A 22,514-nucleotide genomic window follows, 5' to 3' on the forward strand; every position below is an offset into this window, starting at 1 on the left:
GTTATTTTTTACAGAAATTTGATGCTGTGACTCGTCATGGAGTTAGAGATGGCGGGTTAAGCTTCTTTAGTGATATTTCACTTGTACTAATTGATGAGGTTCACCTGCTTAATGATCCACGTGGGGCTGCTTTAGAAGCAGTAGTTAGCAGAGTAAAGATGCTCTCTCGGAGCAAAGAGATGACATCTAGTCCTCTGGCTAATGTCCGTTTCGTGGCAGTTTCGGCCACAATTCCAAACATTGAGGATCTTGGTAAACTGATCATGAAAATAAAAACTTTTCCCTTAAACATCTGCACTTGACCTTGAAAATCATTACCTTTAATTTGTCCAGCGGAATGGCTCCTGGTTCCATCTGAAGGTATCAAAAGGTAATCTCAGGTTAGTTTATCAGGAAAAATATATATTACTGATCAATGAATCTAATACACTAGGAAAATGAACTGCAGATTTGGAGAAGAGATGAGGCCAGTGAAGCTAGTAACAAAAGTTTTTGGTATGTCTTCTCCAAGATTTCTCCATTCTTCACTGCACGTTTATATTTCTACTTTTATGGTTATCTACTTGCTAAAAGTGAAGAATGGGTTTTAAGAAAAAGAATGCTTGCAATGATAAAAAAACGAACTTTTATTTAATCCTAGTTTATGATAGCTTTGGGCCTACATGAAAATCATGGTGCAGCTTTTATGTGGCTGTGAGTCCAAACTAATTATATAATTGGAAAGTAGTATGTGACATGGAGCATTATTAGAAGCAAATCTAAGGGACTTTCCTTTGGACTGGAACTTCTGTCTATAGTTTTAACCCAACAGGGATATGAGGGATTCCATCTGTTTCAACATGATAATACTTTTTTGTGACCAAAATTGAGTGATTTTTTTTTTTTTTTTAAATATTAGACTAAGCGCTACATTTTTAATATGATTTTGATAGAATCACCTATGAACAGCTTCAATCTTAAATATTTGTTTAGCATAAGACTAGCAATGATGGTTTTATGGGAAAGCGAGACATCCTCTTCATCAAAGTAAGTGCTGCACAGTGTGTGTATATATATATATATATATATATATAGGGTTGGATCTATTTTCCTAGTGCTTCTCTATTTTTTGATTGTATTAAGGGTTATACAAATTTTATTTTTGGTTGTCATACGTAAAATCTATTATATCATTTGGTAGTCCTTGTTGACCTCATTTTTGTATGAGGTCATCAGGACCTATCCAAATTTATGATCATCCATCTGATGGTTGATATTTATCCAACTGTCAATCATTCCTGTATCCAACCATGCTTCAATCATATTCAATCATCAATGATCAATCAATCAATCAGCCAACATACATGCTCTCAATCAATCACCTCCAGCTTTTAATGAGCCTGCATGCATTCAATGAAATTTCAATCAACTTGCATTCATCAATCAAAACTTCAAGTAAATCATTCAACCTTCAGATCTCTAGTTACTAATCATCAAGCTACAATTGTAGTACATAAAGTAAAATAGGGTACTGATATCTTCCAAAACTAGTGGGCATCTTAGTCTAAATGGCTAGGTTGTAAGACCCATTTTTAGGCATCTTCTAAAAAAAGTTGTAAGACCTGTTGTTTAAGAGAAACTCCTAGGAGAAATACTAAACTCTCAAATTATATATGAATTAAGGGGCTGCTTATCCTATGGGCTTGGTTGTAAGACCCGCTAACAGACAACTTCTAAGTGAAGTCGTAAGGCCCACATGTTATAGAAATTGCAAAATAAATTGTTATAACCCTAAAATCCAAACAATCAAAATAAAACACATGTGCAACTTAGCCTATAGGGATATAGGTTGTATGACCCACCAACAAGCAACTTCTAAGTGAAGTTGTAAGACCCACATGTTAGAAAAATTACTAAATAAATTGCAATAATCCTAAAATCCAAACAATCAAAACAAAACCCATGGACAACTTAGCTTATAGAGCTAGGTTATAGGACCCGCTAACGGACAACTTCTAAGTGAAGTCGTAAGACCCACACATAAGAGAAATTGCTAAAATAAATTGCAAAATCCTAAAACCTAAACAAACAAAAAATGAGCAACTTAGCCTATAGGGCTAAGCTGTAAGACACGATAACGAGTTACTTTAAATGATAGTCATAAGTCCTGACCCAAATTCAAATACCCGGGCTACTTCTAGGAAGAAGCAGCAAGACCCGCTTCAATTCAAATTTTTGGGTAACCTCTGAATGAAGTAATAAATCCCAAATCAAAATAGCTTCTCGATATTCTAATAGATGTAAACCCCATACCACCTTTTTCAAACATAAACCAATTCAACTTACATCTAGCCACTTCAGTTTACTCGGGATTCTTGAGAGGAGGCAACCCATGGCTGCTAATCAGATTCTTTGGATACTACGATCAATGATTGTTAGTGTTGGTAGACTGAAACCTACTGTATACTCATACCAAAATTGCTTCTCCACTAAATGAAAACCTTATGTGATATCCAAACAAACTTTTTGAGATCCATTAAATGAAAACCTTAGTGTGACATCCATAAAAAATATATGGAGATCTATAAGGTCAATAAGCATGCAACAAACATGATTTGCTCAAAACACGTACCACATTTTTTGGGGGGTCTTTGTTGGCCTATACACTACAACCAAAAGAAAAGGAGAAATAACATATAAAAAATTTAATAATTACCTGCTCCCGAGCCCATACCGAAAATCATGCAGATATCCAGCCTCCTGACCATTCCCTGCAGATGGCACCGAAGCGTCGTATCACACATGCTCTACCCCGCTCCCGCTGCTCTCGTTAAAAACTGAACAAATGGAAGACTTTGGCTGCTTCCTCCGATCCACATGCTGCTCTTTACTTTTTCCACACAAACATTATCTCCACATCTTATTTATGATTACTTCTCCTGCTCCTATCCACGTGAAAGCCTGTCCTTTGCTCCTGTTCATGAGAAACCTATAGCAACCCCATTTTACGCGCACAAACTTTCAATAGCTCATCCCAAATCATCCTAAGGAGCCCACTCCATCACCTACAGCAGCCCAACAACATACACAAAAGCCCAAACAACCAACTTGCTTCCTAATCCCTAAAGGCACATCTCCACCCTCATTCAGCCCATTTCAAGAGACAACCAAGGTCCCTAAACTCTATCAAAATAACCCATTAATAGGTAAGGACCCTCATGATGTTTTTCATGCTTACTCTGCTCTCTGTCATCGTTAATTACCATATTAATTACTCCCATTTGTGGTTGTAGTTATTGTTATTAGTTATAGTGACAATGCATAGTATTGTTATCATTTCTGGGGCCTCTATTATTGTTTATTTACAAAAAAAAGAAAAGAAATAAAAGAGAGAGAGAGAGAGAGAGAGAGCGCGAAGAAAAGATTAAAAAAAAAAGATAACAAGATATTCAAAAAAAAGAAGGAAAATAAATAGTAAAAAAAGTGGTAGATTATTTGTATGCATTTTGTATTTGTCGTCTGTCGCTAACGTATAACTCCCTAAACTCAAAACCCCGCATTCAACGTTCATGTCGAGCCTGAAAACCGCTCATACACGCTTTTCTCTAGCGTGGTTGGAAGGGAACCCGGTGCAACACCTTTGGCGAAGCGGGTAGGCCCTATTATCACGACCCGACCCGATGAGCTCATATAAACGAGGCGGGAACGGATGTCGGACGTTCAGAACATGAAATTTTCTCAAAACATGCATTGCAAAATCTGAAATACTTCAAAAGGAAACTAAAAGCGCCTCTACACAACTTTCTAAATTAAACTAAGCATTTTATATCATTGCATAAAAAGTTTCAAATATACAAAGCTGGCTATAAAATCTTTTTCATGCCAAACCACCCAAAATCATTTAAACTAGAACTAAAAGAAATATAAGAGGAATCTATCATCAGGTCCTCTATGACTGTAAGTGTACCAAGGGCGGTCAGCCATTCCTAGCAGCGTGTTCTCCTAAAAATATCCCAAAATGAGGGAATGTGCTAGAGCTCAATAGGTAACACTAACTCTAACAAATTCATATACCAATTAAATGAAAATCAACATGCATGCTAAAAGTGAGTTAACTCCTCTATATGTTTATAAAATGTCATGATTGTTTTGCTAAGTGTCACATGCTAGTTCATATATATATGCTAAGCGTCATATGCTAGTTCATATGTATATGTTTTCAACTATGTCATATGTCTATCCTTGCTTATTCTTTATCATATACAACCGTACTGGAGTATCATAAGTGTACGGATCATATATACAAACATATTTTTGGCCATTTATCTTTCTTTCCTCATTTGTCCCGAAGGGTCATATTGCTCATAAGAGTCATATTGTGCTTGTGCATCATATTTGACACTTCGCCTTCAACATGCACAAACATTCAACCATTCTTTTCATAGAAACATAAATATGTAGTGTAGCATTCTCATATTAATCATATGCATTGAATATAAAGCAAATTTATATGAAAGAGACTTCTGTGCATTGCTTACCATCAAATAATGAGAATATTAATATGCATGAGAACATTTAATATAACATTTCAAAACATAAAGGAATATGATTTGTAGAATAAAGTGTTCCTATCTCAAATGTTGCTTCTTCAAAATGCCGTTTCACCGGTCTCTCCTTAATACCTCTTTTCAAGTCCTAAGGAAAAGTTATAACATAACAACATAAGCCTCTTATACCATCTCAAATCAATTATACCTCACTAAACACCCTACACATTCCATTAATTAATTAATCTCCTTAGGATCATTAAAGCTCATTAACCTACCCATAACCTAAAGCATGTTTATCACATATTTATTAATTTAAATGTTAATTTATCACATATCTAATCATGTTCATTAACATATCCAAATCTCATGCTTTTATATCAAATATTTTCCTTAATGAAATGTAATTTAATTGCAAATTTTCGGATTTACCTAAATTCCAATTTTTGGAAACTTAATTCTTCACTAATATCATTCAATTTGCATGTTAGAACATTGCTCTTTCCTAATTATAATTTTATGGCATTTAATTTTCGGATTAATACATATAAAAATTAGGAAAAAAAAAAAGATTTTGTGAAAAATGCTCAAATTTCACCATTAGAGCCCTCCTAAGGTTATTTGGAACCACTTTAGGTAAGCATGCATCATCATTTTTTCAATTAGTGAAAAAACTAAGAGTTGAACCTAAAATTCTTTGAAAAAATCTTGCATTTTCAAAGAAAGCTTCTGTAACCTTCTCTCCAAAAGATTTTAAAGTTTCATTAAAACCCTAATTTCTAAACTCAAAAGTTTTCCCATGAAAGTTTGATTTTTAATCATAAAAATGTTTATAATAGCAAGGGTAACTTTTCTTGTAAAGATATTTTGAAGGAAACGAATTTTGGAAGAAACCTTAGAAATTTCTTTTAAAGAAAATCATATGAAAAGCTTAGGAATTCCTTCAAGAATCATACCTTAGACTTTCCCAAGCCTTCCTCTTACTTTTTCCCAAAGGAATCACCGGAAACCACCACCGGTCACTAGTTTTCCCTAGCTCCCTCTGCCCCTTCCTCTTCCGCCCGCCTTCTCCCTCTCTTAGTCGAAGAAACAAGCAAGGGACCGAATGAATCTATCCCGAAGCGGACTGAGGGGATTTTAGGAAAAATTAGGAGGTAAATTACTCATGTGCCCCTCCCTATAATGAATTCCTTAATGCTCATGAGGGGTAGTATGGACAAAACCTAATAATTTTACTTAAACGAATTTCTACGATTTTTAATTCTCAAATTGTGCAAAATTAAGTATACGTTTTTTATACCGTTTCGATTGAAATTTCGTGTGGAATTTTATAAAATTTATTGCGTCAAATTCCAACGACTTTGAAATTTTGCCTAATTTCGTCGCGACGCATATGATCGACAGTTTTCGGGTTTTATACTTATATACACTTTTCATAACGTGGTGGGGACAATCTTAAATACCTGTATACGGCTCTGTACCTGCGGGGAAACAACTGCTTTTTTTTAAACAGGTACCGAAGATTCATACATGTCTTTCTCTTGCGCGGTGGGATTTAAGATTTCATGGCCGCGGTGTCCAAGGACACCTACCGTACATGCTTTTATCTAGTATGGCGGGAGGCTGCCGAAATTTAGGGTGAGCATAAGACCGCACTCAGACTTGAATTTGGACCAACGGCGAATCGAAAACAAACTATAATGAACTTAACATGGATTTGAACAAACAAAAAGGATTCAATTTGAATTTGCTAAGTGAACAATGAAAAATTGAACTTAAAATGAATTTGAATCCAAACAAATGACAAAGAACTGCAGACGATTATATTTGAGCCTGGACTAGAGCTGTGTAGGGGACTCGACTTGAATAATTTGAACATGGACTTGAACTTGCGCACCAAACTTATGGACATTTGAACAACAAAGAACTTGTACTTGGACTTCTAGACAAGATGCAGATGAATAATAACAAAGATTTTGGGACCTAAGTAAAATGAAATTGGAATGAGAATGAAATGAATTGGAACTTGACTTGAATATTTGAATTCAAGCAAAGACTTGAGTTGGACCACATGGGGCTCGAACGAACGGAAGAGGCTCACTTCGAGCCTGAACTATACTTGGACTCAAACTTGAATTAGATTTTGAATTCAAATGAAACAAAATTGAACATAAATTCAAACTTGAATTGAGCATAAACCTGACTCAAATTTAAATAAAGCAGCGATATTTGAGCCAAATGCATGAGAACTTGAAGACATTGAACTTGGACCATACAATATCAAGTGGGTTTTGACAATGAACTATGCTCAATTTGAATTGAATGATTCCTAAGAATTCAAGTAAAACTATGACACAAGGAATTCGAATAAATCATAAGAGATTTGAACTCGAATGAACAAACTATATAGAACTAATCTCATGACAACATGAAGCTGGAACCAAGCAAGAAGGAGCTCGATATCCTGCTTAAAATGAAGTTATGCGTGGTGAGATAGCAACTCCTAATTAAGTGCAAGAGGTACACACTTTACATAACGATAGATCTCCATGAATAACAACAATTCATATATAATGAATGTAGCATCCTACAAACCAATGCAATAAAGATGTGGAAAAGATATCATTCATAATCTTGATGCAAGGAATTTACAATGCAATGATCTATTCATAACACAAGGGAGCCTATAATGAGTGCAACAAGTTACCTATGAGTGACCACAACTCATGACGGAGAGCTGAGATGGAATTATATTACATCAATTGTCTTATGTCGCGAGGAATTCTATTCTCGAGATTCTAAATATTATTGGTGGAAGAATTGGGGATCCTTAACTATATTGTAGAAAAAATTGAAATTCATTCCAAATAGGAGAAATGAATGAGAATTTTGTCTAAGTGAAGAGGATGAATGTGAAATCCATCTCAAGCGAGGGTAATGAGGGACAAATCTATCTCGTGGAAGAAGATATGAAAGGGAAAGCATCAATGTCATCATCAATAATAAATAAGTCTCTTGTCATAGATCCTCAATAGTTCCATTATAGCTCTCAAAAGATAACTTTCGAAGTTATGAAGTCTTCACGAATATCATTATATTGATTCAACTTGACTGGAGTTTTAACTAGATGAAATAGTTAGTTTATGGGTGATGCAAGAATGAACCTGCTATCAAGATGTTGATTTTGCAGATGACGCAGAGTTTGTGAATGAGGCCTTAAACATGGTTAAGAAAACATTAGCTTGTAAGAGCAGGCTAAGAGCTTTGGAGTCCGAATGGAAGGGGACTTGTTACAAATAAGAAGAAGGCTAGTAGAGAAATGGTTCCAACTAATGAAACTGAAAGAGATGTCCATGAATGAAGCATGAAAGACGTGCTATAAGTGCAACGAATTGCAATGCATAAGTGAGTGCTAATAAACCAATGAAGAGCTCAGGGTGCAACCTACTTGCAAGTAATAACATGAAGTCTTCAATAGATGTTGAGTTTCTTCAAGAATACAATACAAATGCTAGCATACAACGTGTCATTTATCAATAAGCACGGCATATCCATAATATATGCGAGCACCCACGAGTGAATATAGAATCATGCATATAGCGGTTCACCTACAGAGGCATATAAAAGAATTGCAACAAAATGTATAACCCACCCATGAATATGACTAAGAGGTTACAAGTGAAGACATGTGACATATAACAAAATGCAAGCTCATACGGATCGCTGTAGAAGATCCGTCATGTATGCTAAATATTATCAAGAGTAAAATACCAAAGGACTATACAACAAATGTAGATACATACGAATCATTATAGAAAGCTCCCTTACATATGACAAGTGACATCTATGAGCAAATGCAAAGGATCCCCAATATATCTAATTAATGAAAAACAAAAGCATGAGATTCGTTAGTATACTATGATCCACTTGTAGAAAGCAATAAGTAGTGCATGACAGTCTACTTGTACAAAATATCAAACAACTCAATCTAGAAGCTGCTACGCTATGCCATCGGATCCGTAACATTTATGCGAGCGGACATAAGGTGTTTACAAATATTTCATAATGCTCTCACACATGCACCGTAATTTGTATACACATAGGTACACAAAAGGGGCAAATAGAATCATTCACCCGCATGGGCCCTGACGAGCGTGGTTTCGATACACACGTAACGTCTAGGGATGCTGCGCGGGCTAAATAATGAATCTAAGTTTGAACTTGTTCCTTCTCGACACGATTCAAACCATTAAATAAATATGCGGTCACGAGGTCAACCGTGATATTTATTTTGTACATTCATGCTAGACCTTCAAGGCCTTTTTATAAGAAAGATTCATCGATGAATTCATTCACCCGCATGGGCCCCGACTAGTGTGTTAAGATTACACATGTGGCGTCTAGGGATGCTGCGCGGGTTCAATGATAAACCCAAGATCGAGCCCGATCCTTCTATGTGGGTAGATAGAAGTCGACACGGCTCGAACCATTAAATAAATATGCAGTCGCGAGGTCGACCGAGATATTTATTTTATACATTCATATTAGTCCTTCAATAAAGAAAGTTCACTAATAAAGGTCCAAAGTTTACAGAATTTGATCCTCTGTCGGAGAGTGAATAAGGTCGACAGGGTTCAACCAATAAATTGGAAGTAACCCCAGTCAACCCGATGATGGCCATGTTGAATGCAGAAATCAACTGGAGGGGTTAATTCTAAATATTTTAAATCCACCCAAATACCCATGAAAATCCAAAAATCATCCAAACTATAAATGGAAATGACCCCAAGCACCCCGATGATGGCCGTGTTGAATGCTTCTTTCAACCGGAGGGGTTCATTTCAAATAATCCAAAATGCCACCTAAAATCCAAATTCCACAAAAATCCAAAATATTTAAAATTGAAATAATCCATCAAACTACTTAAAGTAAAATTTATCAACCCTCCGCAATAATTTGTCGGGGTGGACAAATTTAAATTTACTTCAGCTCACATGGAACTAATGCCTAGTCGAAAATATCACTAGGATTCATTATCAAATAATCTCTTGCCAATAAGACATGGTACGTGTCCTCTGACCGGTAGTTTTGCTGTCAAATGGCACCGCAGGATAAACGATTATGACCCGGGGCCCTCTGAACCTAGTGGTTTTGCTGCCAAATGGCATCACGAAATATCGGTTATGGCCAGAGCCAATACGATACTTAGTGACATCAAATCCTTGAGATTTGAATCAATAGGATATGATCGATATGACATAAAACCCTTTGTTAGCTAAGGTGAATTCAAATTTGTCTCCTTAGGCAAATATCCATCCCAGGTTTATAAGGTCCCCTTGGACGAAGCAACCCATGGCTGTCGACAAGGATCCTTCTGTTAGGTTGGGTCAACTACCTTGAGTAGACCAGGGATTACGATGGCCCGAGACGACGGAACCATGCGATCTTGAACGAGTCCTCATCCATTCCCCCACCATCCGCTTTGAGTGTAAGTTGGTGAAATTTCTAATTTTAAATATCAAATTTCCAAATTCTCAAACTCTCCAATACTCAAACTCATGCTGCTACTATACTTCTAATACTACATGTCTATGGATACAATGTATCTGATTGACGACTAGCCTTGATTGAAAGTTCTCTCTCGTTATCGGGAGGGGTAATTAACTATAGGGGCTTGCGCCTATAGGAAACTAGAACTCAGATTATAAAGTCCTCGTAAAATGAGGGCGAAATCTCTTGTTAGTGTCTTATCTTCAAATCCATCTGCCTTTCAAAACTTACCTTGGAACTTAATTCCGTTAAAACTCCCCTGAAGAAAAGCAAAGCAGGAAGAGGCTGGGGCTTAATTTTCGAAGCCCACATTTCTTTGGGCGTTATTCTCATGTGATTCTTAATAAGAAGCAAAATCGAGTGTTGTAAGAGGGCACAAATTCATTTCAAAACGATTTTGATATCTAATTTCACAGAAATGAATGCAATTTCACTATCATATTCCTGTACATCCCATGCTTTTTAGAACTAGTTCCAAATTTTTTATTAACTCCAGCTAAAAAGTTCTTTTCTACCATTCGATTATGATAAATGAGAATTTCATTATAAATTTGTATAGCACAATACACCATGCGATTAATGAGGAATCTAACTTGACAACTAATTAACCAGTATTAATGGCTGTGTAAACCATTCAATTATAATAATATTACAATAACTAAAGATTAAAACTGTCTGTGTGCGCACAATTTTCAATTTTAAAAATCATGAATTGGTTAGAGATTAATTACAGAAAAGCTTGTGTAACTTACCCTTGCAATAGGGAAAAAGTTCATTCCTTAAAGGAGAGTATAAAGAATTCTAATCAATTCCCTCATCTCAACCAACCAAGTTATCTCTGTTATGCACTAGTCAAGAAGACCCCTTGGGTAAGTCAAACCATAAGTTATTTCTCCTTAATAAAACAAGGACCCTACTTCTTTTAATTCTTCTTCGTTGGAGATCCAGATTTTGCCATTAATTAAAAAAAAAACCTTCCCAACCATAGACCTCAATCATTTTCAAGTTCCAAAATTTTCATTAAACCCTAATTCTCCCTTGAAATCAAACGTATACCCTTATTTTTGGGCATTTAAATAGTCAACTAATCCTTCAATCTTCCACACTAACTTAGCCCAAGTTTTAGTAGCTATTCAAAAAATTTTTATGCACAGAGCAATAAAGAGATCTTAAAAATTTATGGACAAAAGTTTCAAACAGTCAAGAGTATTTCAAGCCATGGATTGTAGGACATGAATTCATGACTGATCAAGAAGCCATGGTCAATTATAGTGACTTGGCATAGCAGTTGAAGAAATTTGAGTCACAATTGTTGCTTCTTGTTGGATTTCTCAATCAGATCTCCACCTTGATTGTGTAATTTACACATACCTTGTCACTAACTACAAACATCTTTGCTTGTGCTCATAATTAAGAGATGGTAGAGGGTGAATGGACTAGCGGACATGAAGGACATAGAAGAATGATTGAAGAGTTAGATAACAGAAAGTGGATAAGGTGTGACCAAAAACATATAGTCGATAGCTCCAACCCATGTTTTGTAGCAGTGGAGACAAAGCTCAAGTTATGTACCTATAATAGCATTATTGATGTTTAGTCATTCAAAAGTTAGCTTTAGCAATTTGAAACCTATAAATAAGCTACGCGGGCGTGTGCCGATGAAAATATATATAAGTAAGCTCATCAAGTAAATTTTTCTTAATTGAAATTACTAATTATTAAGGCAGGCGGGTGCTCATCCAAGCCCCTACTCAAGGCAAAGCATGATATAAAACCTTGCGCACGTCCTAGAATATTGTCATTGCTAAAACCTTGTCTAGGAAAGCACTTTGCTGTAAGGCTTTGGTTAGTGAGATGCCTTGATTGAAGAGATAAAAAGCAATTAGGGGTGTTTGTTATAGTTTAAAATATATTGGCAGATTATTCATGAGTATTAGTGTTATGAGTACAGAAATTTATTTAAAAATGAATATATTAATAGAAATGACCAAATGTTCATAATTAATAATTTATATGCTGTTAAAAGTTACAATTATCTAAAATCTTGCCCAATTACACCCAAAGTTATGTTGTTCTTATGAATGACCTTCACACGAGAAAGTCAGTTGAATGTACTTCAGGGGTACCAAAATGATCACACTCTTTATGAAGGAAAAAATAGTCTCCGATTATTAAAAGTTTCATTTTAGTTCCTTGACTTTTTAAGTAGTGATCAAAATGATCTCACGAAAGGACTAGTTTGGTTTTTATTTAATGAGTCAAGCGGCAAAATTATTTTTATATAGGTGGGTATTATTTTGGTCCTTTAAAAAAGGTTAGGGTATCAATTCGGTCATTTTCTCTATAGTTTAGAGAAATGTTTATTTTATTTTTCAATATGCTTTTCAATCATAGAAATATGCCTGTTTGTGTGTGTGTGTATATATATATATATATGTATAAGAAAATGATTTAATAAAGGGTCTTCTTTTAGATCTATAAACTGTTGTACAATAATAATGAAGAGATATCTAACTTTAATCCTTAGTTTTTTTTTTTTTTTTAGAATGAAATGAGCTCAATTATATCATTCTAAACTTTTGCAAACTTGAATTGTTTATTCAAATCTTCTTTAGTTATTCTATTTTGAATAATCTGTATGAATGAATTAATAACTTGATATACATTTTTACTAATAAGAACAGCCTGGTATTGTGGAGCATGTTCTTGTTAGATATGCATCGCCATAGTCCATTTTGATGTTCTTTATTGAAACTACAAGTTTTACCAACGTAATATGGTCATGGAGATAGAATAGGTGTCTATAGTGGATATTGTAAACTAAGGTTCACTTATTAGGACCTTTTCTATTTCTTTTTTCTTTACTTTCTTTTAATTCATATGATATTCTTCTTACCTTAAGTCTGAAATGGGCATTCTTATATCAAAGGATGTTATGCTTCAGCTTTTCTGAGTGAGGCAAGAAATTAAGGCCATGCATTTGACTGATTATTTGAGCATTTATCCCTTCTTTGTTGCAGGCTATGCTCCGGCTAAGAATGATTTCTTATTTGAAAAGGTATTTCTGTTATAATGATAATGCCTGCTACTCAGGTTAGGAGGTTAGCATCGGGAAAATTTAGTCATGTGATTAAGAAAAATCTTCTATTCTCTTGTAAACAAATTACGGAGGCAGTTAATTCTTGTGCTATTCTAACTGATTTCTTCTGTCTTTATAATGCAGCGTCTTCAAAACTTTGTTTTTGGTAAGCACATATTGAAGAATTATGTTTGTTTTGTTCTCAATTGATGGTTATTATTAGATCTTGTTTGTAAAAAGATGAATTACAGATATCCTCATGCAATATTCAAGAGGAAAATCTGCACTTATATTCTGTTCAACACGAAAAGGAGCACAAGAAGCGGCACAACACCTCTCTCAGATTGCATCAAGCCTTGGACATTCAAATCCATTCATAAGATCAAAAGAGCAACAGGAAAAACTAAAGGAAGCTTCTGTATCTTGTGGTGACAAACAAATGCAATCATGCATTCTCTATGGTGGTGAGGATTTTATATGCTTTTTGTATTCTTATTACAATTTTTTAAAGAATTCATGTCATGATTATTCGACAAATTTTATGCTAACTGTAGACTACCTAACGCAACCCTCCACTTTTCTCATCCAGGACTTGGTTAGAAAATATTAGAAATGATCTTTCTTTATTAGATTTAATGAGAATTTGACTTTTAACAGGGCACAATGGCGAAAAATGATTCATTTAGCCGACCCCACGTAGTGAGACAAAGGCTTGATTTTGTTGTTGTTGTGTACTCTTATTACATTTGATAATAAATTAAAATATTTTATGTTTGCATTTGCTCTGTTTTGGCTAGCGTGGTGTAATGGATCATTGCATGATTATTTGTCCATAGGTATTGTGCTTACTAATTTGCCTTTTCCCTTTATTTCCTAGTCGGCTATCACAATGGTGGGCTTTGTCTGAAGGATCGTAATTTAGTTGAGGGTCTTTTTCTGAAGGGGGATCTTCAAGTTCTTTGCACCACAAATACTCTTGCACATGGAGTTAACTTACCAGCGCACACAGTTGTGATTAAATCAACTCAATATTTGTATGCTTATCTTGCATTAGCCTGCTAGGTTATGCATGATCTGTGTCGCATCCAAATTTTGATTGTCATCCTTTTTACAGCAATAAGGAAAAGGGTCTCTACTTGGAATACGATCGATCTATGGTATTGCAGGTTCGCCATTACTTTAACTGCCGTTCTTTGCTGCTTCTTTGGTTTCAATGTTCGAACAATTTGTTTTACAAACATTTTGATAACTGGTGGATTAAGATTTAGGTGGTAGAAGATTATTTTTCTTGTAAATGCTGCATCATTTTGCAATTTTCCACAACCTCGTGAGGATTCTTTATTTATGTTTTAATTGCAAAAACTACGAGGTTTTTCTTATCAAATAGTTTCCATATATTGAAGTCCACACATTTTGTATTTCTTTCAATTAAATATTTATGTTCCACATTATTATCACTCTTAACTATTTGCTTAATAACATACCCATTAGCAGTCACCAAAGTTTGATACACTTCAGGTTAGGTTTTGTTAACAATTGTTTTGCCATTTGACATCCTTTGTCCCTTAAGAATTTGCATGTGCTTGAGCTACTGACGGAGATATCTTTCAAGACTCCAACATGGTTACAAGCTTCATCAAAACCTGATGTAAGGTTTTGGCACATGTTAGACGAGTCCAAGATGGACTGGTCCAGTCGGCCCAGCACCAGGTCTGATCCCTGGTGTATTCCACGCGGACCAAGCAAGCCGTCGGCTCCCTTGTGGGGCCCTTGATTTGAATGGAAAATTACAAAGGAGGGGGCAGTTTAGGAGGGCATTAATTTTGCGAGGGTTGTTTAGTAATTATCATTATATTTTTATTCTCTAAATAAAGGAGGAAGGGTTAGGGTTAGGGGTATGTTTTGTTTTGCTGAATTTGTGAGTTCTCTAGAATTGCTTGGGCTCTAGCCATCGGCTAGGGATTGGAAGAGCCGGATCTTCCTCTTGAACTGAAGATCCATTGTATCTTGTTTGTTTTCTTTTACTTTTCATTAATTATCATGTTTCCCTAGCATTTTGTCACGGGATTTAATCAATTTTGTTGTGTTATTTGTTGAAATTCAAATTTTCAGCCACTATCTCTTTGATTTCTGCGCTTGTTACCTATCAAATTAGTATTAGAGCACTTTCTTGGGCAGCATATTTCCCTAATGTTTTGCCACGGGATTTATTCAATTTTTGTTGTGTTATTTGCTTAAATTCAAAATTTCAGCCACTATCTCTTCGATTTTTGCACTTGTTACCTATCAAATTAGTATTAGAGATCTTTCTTGGGTAGAAAAATAAGTTGTCTTTATAATTTTTGCAATTGGATCCTAGATCCAATTAATGGCAACAAATAAGATGGAGGTGTTGGAAGGAGAGATGGAAAAACTCAAGGCAGGAGTTGAGAAAAAATATTTCGGTGTGGAGGGAAGACTCTCAGCCAACCGTTTTGGAAACTTTGAAGACATGTTGAAAATCATGCTTGAGATGCAATCAAAAGCATCACCAACAATTCCTAGGGTGGAACCAAGATAAAAGGAGATTCAGGAGGATGGTGATGAATTGGAGTGTTTTCTATCTAGGACCGCCACAAGGGGCTTTGTTGTTGGGTGGATCGGGGTATTCCAAAGGGAGGATAGCAAGGAGGGAGGCTGAACCCGGGGGGGGGGCATCCATGGGGTCAAAGTCAACCAAGGGAGGAAAGAATGGAATCACACCACCACTACATGGGAGGAATCAATGGAGGAAGAAACCATTGAGGTATGGATGAGAAATCAAGGAAGCTAAAGATGCCTATCTTTGGAGGGGAGGATGCTCAGGATTGGATGTACCAGATGAAATGTTATTTTGCTATCAATGGGCTGACATAAGGGTAAAAACTCATGGCGGCGTGTCTATATTTGGAAGGGAAAGCCCTAGTCTGGTTCCAATGGAGGGAGGCTAGGTATCCGATCTACTTATGGGGAGAATTTAAGGAGTGCTTGTTGGAAAGTTTTTTAGCCATTTGAGAAGGAGACCTCCACAAGCAGTTTACATGCCCTAATTCAGGAAGGGACAGTTATGGAGTACCAAGAGAAGTTTGAGCTAGTGTAAGGGAGATTGAGGGGAATCTCGGAGGAAGGATTGGAGGGGAATTTCATAAAGGGGCTTAGGGAGGATATACGGGCAGAGCTCAGGGCACTGAGGCCTAAGGGGCTGGGGCAGATGATGGAGCTTGCTCAGAGGGTGGAGGGAAAATATAGGAGGGAGAAGGCTAGTAGAAGCAACATCATGTTAGGGGCCTACAGGAATACCTTTATAACTCTAGCACCTAGAACCTAGACAATATCCTTTCAGAGAGAAGCACCTAGTGAGAAGAGTGGAGTTCGCCCAAGGGACAACTTTAAGCGACTCACCAAAGCGGAGGTGTCGGAGAAACTAACAAAGGGTTTATGTTTCAGATGTGATGAGAAGTACATGTCGGGGCATGAGTGTAAGGATCGAACTCTTCAGGTTCTCACCAACTGTGATGACGAGGAAGCTGAGGAGCGAGATGGGAGTGAGGTATCGACGAAGGAGGGAAAATTGCATTTAGACATGGCTGAGGTCTCCTTGAACCCTCCCAGTGGTGGGATTCACTCTAAATCACACTATGAAGGTGAGAGAAGAAATAACATACAAGGAGGTAGTGATGTTGATAAATAATGGGGCTATCTATAATTTTATCTCCAACTAGATCGCATACCAATTGGGGATAAAACTAGTGGATACAAGGTGCATGGAGTAATGATGGGGATTGAAAAGATGGATACTGGTAGAGGGATATGTAGGGGAGTGGTCCTGACGATACAGGGGATTCATGTGAGAGAGGATTTTCTCCCATTGGAGTTGGGGAGCACTTCATCCTAGGGATGAGATACTGTGGGCTCAGAAAATTCGCACTCCGGCCTCCCTTCTTTTTTTTCGGGGGAGTTTTAATGTTTAAGTTATGGGGTAAATTTTTAGAAGGCAAATTGGGTTTAAAATAAGATAACCCAGAGATTTCTCCCTCATTTTGCGAGGACTTTTTTATTTGAGTTCTGGTTTTCTATAAGCGTAAGCCCCTATAGTTTATTACCCCTTCCGATAACGAGAGAGAATTTTTTATTAAGGCTAGTCATTAATTAGATTTATAGAGAGACTTGTTATATAGCATGGAGTAGCAGCATGAGTTTAGGTGTTTGGAAGTTTGATATTTAAAATTAGAAATGTTACCATCTTGCACTTAATGCGGATGGTTGGGGGAATGATGATGAGCCCGATTAAGATCTCATAGTTTCGTCATTCTGGGTCATCGTACTCCCTGTTCTACTTAATCAGAGGTGGTAGTCGACCCAACCTAACAGAAGGATCCTTGTTAGTAGCCATGGGTTACGTCGTCCAAGGGTACCTTGTAGACTTAGGGTGGATGTTTGTCGAAGGGGACAAATTTGAATCAATCTTAGCTAACATAGGGCTTCGCGCCCTATCGAGCATATCATATTGATTCATATCCCAAGGATTTAGTGCCCTTGGGGAGCATACATGCTTTGGTCATGACTGTAATTTAGTGGTGTCATTTAGGGGCAAACCACCTGGTTCAGAGGGTCTGGGTCATAACCGTTTACCTGCGAGGCCATTTGGAGGTAAAACCACCAGTTAGAGAACACATGCCACGTTCTTATTGGCAAGAGATTATTTGTGAATGAATCCTTATGATATTTTCGATCAGACATTAGTTCTTTGTGAGCTGAAGTGATATTTAAATTTATTCACCTCGACAAATTGTTGCGGGGGAGTAGATGGATTTTGCTTTAAATGTTTGATGGCTGAATTTTGATAGTTTTTGAAATTTTGAGCTTTTATGGGTATTTGTGTGGCATTTTGAATATTTGGAATTAACCCCTCCGGTTGAGATCTATGCTCAACATCGCCATCATCGAAATTCTTACGGGTAATTTCATTTTATGGGTTGAACCTTGTCGACTGTGTCTACTTGTTGACTGAGGATCGGGTTATTCATATGTTTTATGCCCTTGTTAATGAATTTTTATTATTTATAGGCATTGAAGGCCTAATATGGATGTAGTAAGACAAATATCTCGATCGTCGTTGTGATCATACACTTGTTCATTGATTCAAGTCATGTCGTCTCCCATCCTATCAAGGAGAAGGATTGGAATTAAGCTTAAGTTTATTTTTGACCCACGTAGTATCCTCAGACATCACGTGTAATATGACACGTTCGTTGGGGCCTATGCAGGTATTTAAGCGATATTTTTGTAATTATCCGTTGAACCTTGTCGACTCTATCTAATTGCTAATAGAGGATCAGGTTCGTAGCCAGCTGCATTATTTTATTAATGAATTTACATGATTATTGGCCTTGAAGCTCAAATATGAACGTATTAAAACAAATATCTCAGTCGATGTTGTGATCGTATATTTGTTTAATAGTTTGAGCTATGTTGATTCTTATTGACCCGTATAGAAGGATGATGCTCAAACTTAAGTTCATTTCTTGATCGCGCAGCATCCTCAGACGTCATGTATGTACCCATAACATGCTCGTCGGGGCCCATGTGGGTGTATATTATTGTGTGTATATAGGTTAATGTGCTTGCATGTGCACTTTTTTGTTTGCGTGTATACACGTAATATATGTGTGGGGGCATTTTTGGAATGTTTGGATGCCGGTCAGTTGTGCAGGCAACTATCATTTGAACATGCGCGGCGCTCTGTTTGGGAACTCGTAGATGTCTTCTGTCCACTTATATGCATGTTGTGGACCCGATGGCGTTGCGTCAAAGGTTGAGTTTCATTTGTTACATTAGACAGGTAGGCTGTCATGCACTAACGAACCTCCTGCTATTGCTCGTAGATGCTTGCATCTATTACAGTTATTTCACATTTGCCCACAGACAGCATGTTGAATTTATAACGAGCCCCCTTCAGCGGCTTGTAGGCATTTACATTCGCTGTAGTCATTTAGTATTTTGTTCACATATAACATTTTGTGTGTATGGCAGGTCTATAGACACTTGCGTTTGCTGCATACAATTTGGTGTTTGCTTGCATATGGCATGTAGTGTGTATGAAGGGCCTCCTACAACCCCATAGGTATTTGCGCTTCACTACTCCTGTTTGTAGGGGGGCCGATGTATTTGTCTGATATTGAATAGTTGTTGACTGTGAGATGATTTAGCATCCAATGCACGTTATTCATCGTTGCCCGTAGGTGGATTACTGTGTGTGTAATAATTCTTTTGTTCATCGCCTGTAGATAGTTGCACTTGCTGCATGTTGATTCCCTTCACCTATAATGAGCTAATGCATTTACTCGTAAATAACCTTTTGTGGGTGTATTTATGTTTGCAGATGATTCGTTACTTCTGCGACATGTTTGGTGTTGATGATTGCAAATGCTACTGTCTTCTTTCCCGACTGCACAGAGTGTTGTTATATTCACTGCACGTTGGTCTTATGTCATAGAATATAGGTGTATTCATGACCTTCACTGCTTGCAAGTAGGCTATTGTGTTCATTCGTTAGTTGGTAGTCGTTGAGTGTAGGTAGACTATTGCATTCATAATTTGTATGCTATCATTGCTCATTAATGAATCCATACATTTACCCAATCAGCTAACTGTTATCGATTGCAAGTTAGCCGATACTAACCGGAGGGATGTCGTTGCATTTTCTACATGTCTTTTGAGTTTGTTTGTAGGTTCGCAAGTTACTACACTCACTTTTATAGGCTATTGTGTTCACTCTTGAGTTTGTTTGTAAGTTCACAAGTTTCCTGCAGTTGCTTGTGAAGGAATTATTGTGTGTTTGTGATCCAGCTGACATTGTTGTAGGGATATTAATGCATATGCTTGGCACTAAACTATTGTTAACTATAGGGGTACCCTAGCATCTGCTGCGTGTTATTCGTCGTCACCCATGAGTGAACTAATATGTTTGTTTGTAAGTTGTCTGACGCTATGCGTAGTAAGACTACTACATCTACAACTCCTTTGTTGTCATTGCCATTTTTTTGATGTTTGCATGCCCTATGTGTACAATACACTTGTGTATCTGTTGGACGCTTGAATAGCATTGACTGCAACGGTGTCTTTGTAATCATTGTATATGTATAAGTGGCTTAATGTGTTTGCTAGCAAGTTAACTGGCGTCGTTAGGAAGGGGGATTGTAGATATACTACATTCGTGGCACGTGATTATTGATAGATCTCCATATTCATTGTACGTCTTTTATTTCCCTCTCTAGATGAATCGCTGCGCGCATTACAACTTTTCATCATACCGCCAGTTGATTTGTAATGTGAATGATAACACTAGCATCATTGCTAGTTAGTATTTACATTCTAATTATAATGAATAAGCCATATTATTGATTAATAATTTCTGCTTTGCGACTCATATACACAGGTTGCATTTGAATTTCTTTGTCCAGTACAAGCCCCACACTTTTTCATTTATGTTTGTTTGTTCACTGGCGGTCATATGAAGGATCCAGATTATCATTCAAGACATGTATTTGCATATTTATTAAATTAAGGTCCCGTTTCCTGCATTTTAGTTTAAGTTTTGTTCCTTGTGAATACGTGAGTTCAGTTCCATGTTGCTCATTCTTTCAAATTCTAGTTTGCAAGTCTTTGTCATTTGATTCAAGTCAAGTTTATGCCCCCTGCAGTTCGTTTGAGTTCAAATTCTGTGCAAATTTGTTTAAGTCCCCTACACTCAATCAAGTTCCCTGTTTAGTCTAAATTTCAGTAGCCTCCTGACGTCTCCCCTGTTAGGAGAAATTCGTGAGTCGTAGCCTTCCCCTCCATGCTACGTGAGTATTTCAAGTAGGTGTTGGGCAACACCGCAGCCGCATTTCATCAATCCCCGCCATGCTACGAGAGCGCTTAAGGGTCTTCAGGGTACTTTTTTTAAAAGGAATTTTCTATCCCCTACCATGCTATGAGAGTGCTTAAGAGTACTTAGAAGTATCCCTGCCACGTTATGAGAGGGTGTACAGGGCCTACCCGCCTCGCCGTAAGCGTCGCATCGGGCTTCCTCCTACCATGCTACGAGAGCGTGTATAAGGCGTCCTCCGGCTCGCCGCAAACACCGAGAGCGGGACTTTGAGTTTAGAAAGAGTTATACCTGAGCGATGCAACGTCAGTGATGATGTCATACCAAAACATTTTTTTTAATTTTCTCTCCTCTCTCTTTTCTTTTCTTTTGAATTTCAAGCTTCACCTTTTGTTTCCTTTCTTTCCCCTCTTCTTCTCTTCTCTTTTATAAATATATTTCTATATATTTAGACTAATAATAATAACATAATGTCTAATAATATTAATTAATAATAACAAATAATAATATCAGACAAATGGAAAACTCACTTTTGGATTCTTGTGAGGGGTCTAATTGAATGGGTTGAGCTTGAACGTATGTTGGATTATTTTAATGGGATGAGAAGGTTAATGTAGGTTTGATTTTGATGGGCTTGAAGTGGGATATTAGTGGACTATTTTGGAAGATGGTGTAATGGGCTTTTAGTTTAATAGGTGGGCTGGTTGGGTAGGATGGTGGGCTTTATAGATAGAGCAATAAGGGAGAGAGGGGTTTAGGTTTTTGCGGCTACAAGAGGTGAGGTGAGGTGAGGTCGAGAGGTTGCTGTGAGGAGATTTGGCTTCAGCGAATGGTAGTGAGGAGATTGAGCCGCACGTGTACTGGGGTTTCGGCAAAGGCAGGAAGTCGATGCTTGCGGGTTGTAGAGTGATCGGGACAAGGTAGGTTCGACCAGGGCTTATTAACTGGGCGTCAAGCATAGAGCGGGCTGTGGTGTCGGTTGGCTGTGAGGAACGAAGGAAGGAACCGTGAAAAGCATGAGGTTGGGTCGACTGTAGTCTGGTTCGGATAGGGATGAATCAGGCGAATGGTTTTGGCGGAAGGGTTGTGGCCGGCTTCGATCATGTGTGTTCTACAGGTATAAGGGTCGGCCGGCAGGAGGGCTCCTGCGGCTACGTTAGCGTTCGAACAAGGGTGAGCAAGCTGACGGGACCGATAGTGAAGATAAGGGTTTGGGGCGTCTGGAGGTGGAGAGGAAGGCGTCGACTAATAGGGGGTTCCAGACTGAAGCAAGTCGGAGCGAGAGAGCTCATGTGTGAGATTGCTGCGGCTTGGAGGGATGGTCGTGTAAGAAGGAAAAAGCGAACGAGGTAAGCTTAGTTCTTGCTTTATTAACGCAAATGGGAGAAGAATCGAGGTGATCTATGTATGCGAGGGATGTGCTTGTATTCGACGTCGTTTTGCAGAGGGATGGGCACTGTAGATGATGCGT

The 22,514-nt window shown here is 37.4% G+C and overlaps 1 protein-coding gene across 2 annotated transcripts in view; it reads left to right on the top strand.

Annotated features, from left to right (window-relative positions):
- The window catches only part of LOC110094474 (ATP-dependent DNA helicase MER3 homolog), a 36,281-nt gene extending 20,439 nt beyond the window's left edge, over positions 1–15,842 (top strand). The window contains exons 5-12 of one of the 2 annotated variants that reach the window (XM_028695400.1): positions 15–252; positions 334–370; positions 449–495; positions 13,097–13,134; positions 13,300–13,321; positions 13,407–13,619; positions 14,033–14,189; positions 14,270–15,842. In XM_028695400.1, the coding sequence (XP_028551233.1) occupies positions 15–252; positions 334–370; positions 449–495; positions 13,097–13,134; positions 13,300–13,321; positions 13,407–13,619; positions 14,033–14,189; positions 14,270–14,423 (906 nt within the window). In that variant the 3' untranslated portion in view covers positions 14,424–15,842. The remainder of the gene's footprint in view (positions 1–14; positions 253–333; positions 371–448; positions 496–13,096; positions 13,135–13,299; positions 13,322–13,406; positions 13,620–14,032; positions 14,190–14,269) is intronic. The other variant, XM_020819727.2, reaches the window with a different exon arrangement.
- The last annotated feature ends 6,672 nt before the right edge of the window (positions 15,843–22,514 follow it).

Source organism: Dendrobium catenatum, unplaced genomic scaffold (assembly GCF_001605985.2).
Source record: "Dendrobium catenatum unplaced genomic scaffold, ASM160598v2 fragScaff_scaffold_629, whole genome shotgun sequence".
NCBI classification, from domain to species: Eukaryota; Viridiplantae; Streptophyta; class Magnoliopsida; order Asparagales; family Orchidaceae; genus Dendrobium; species Dendrobium catenatum.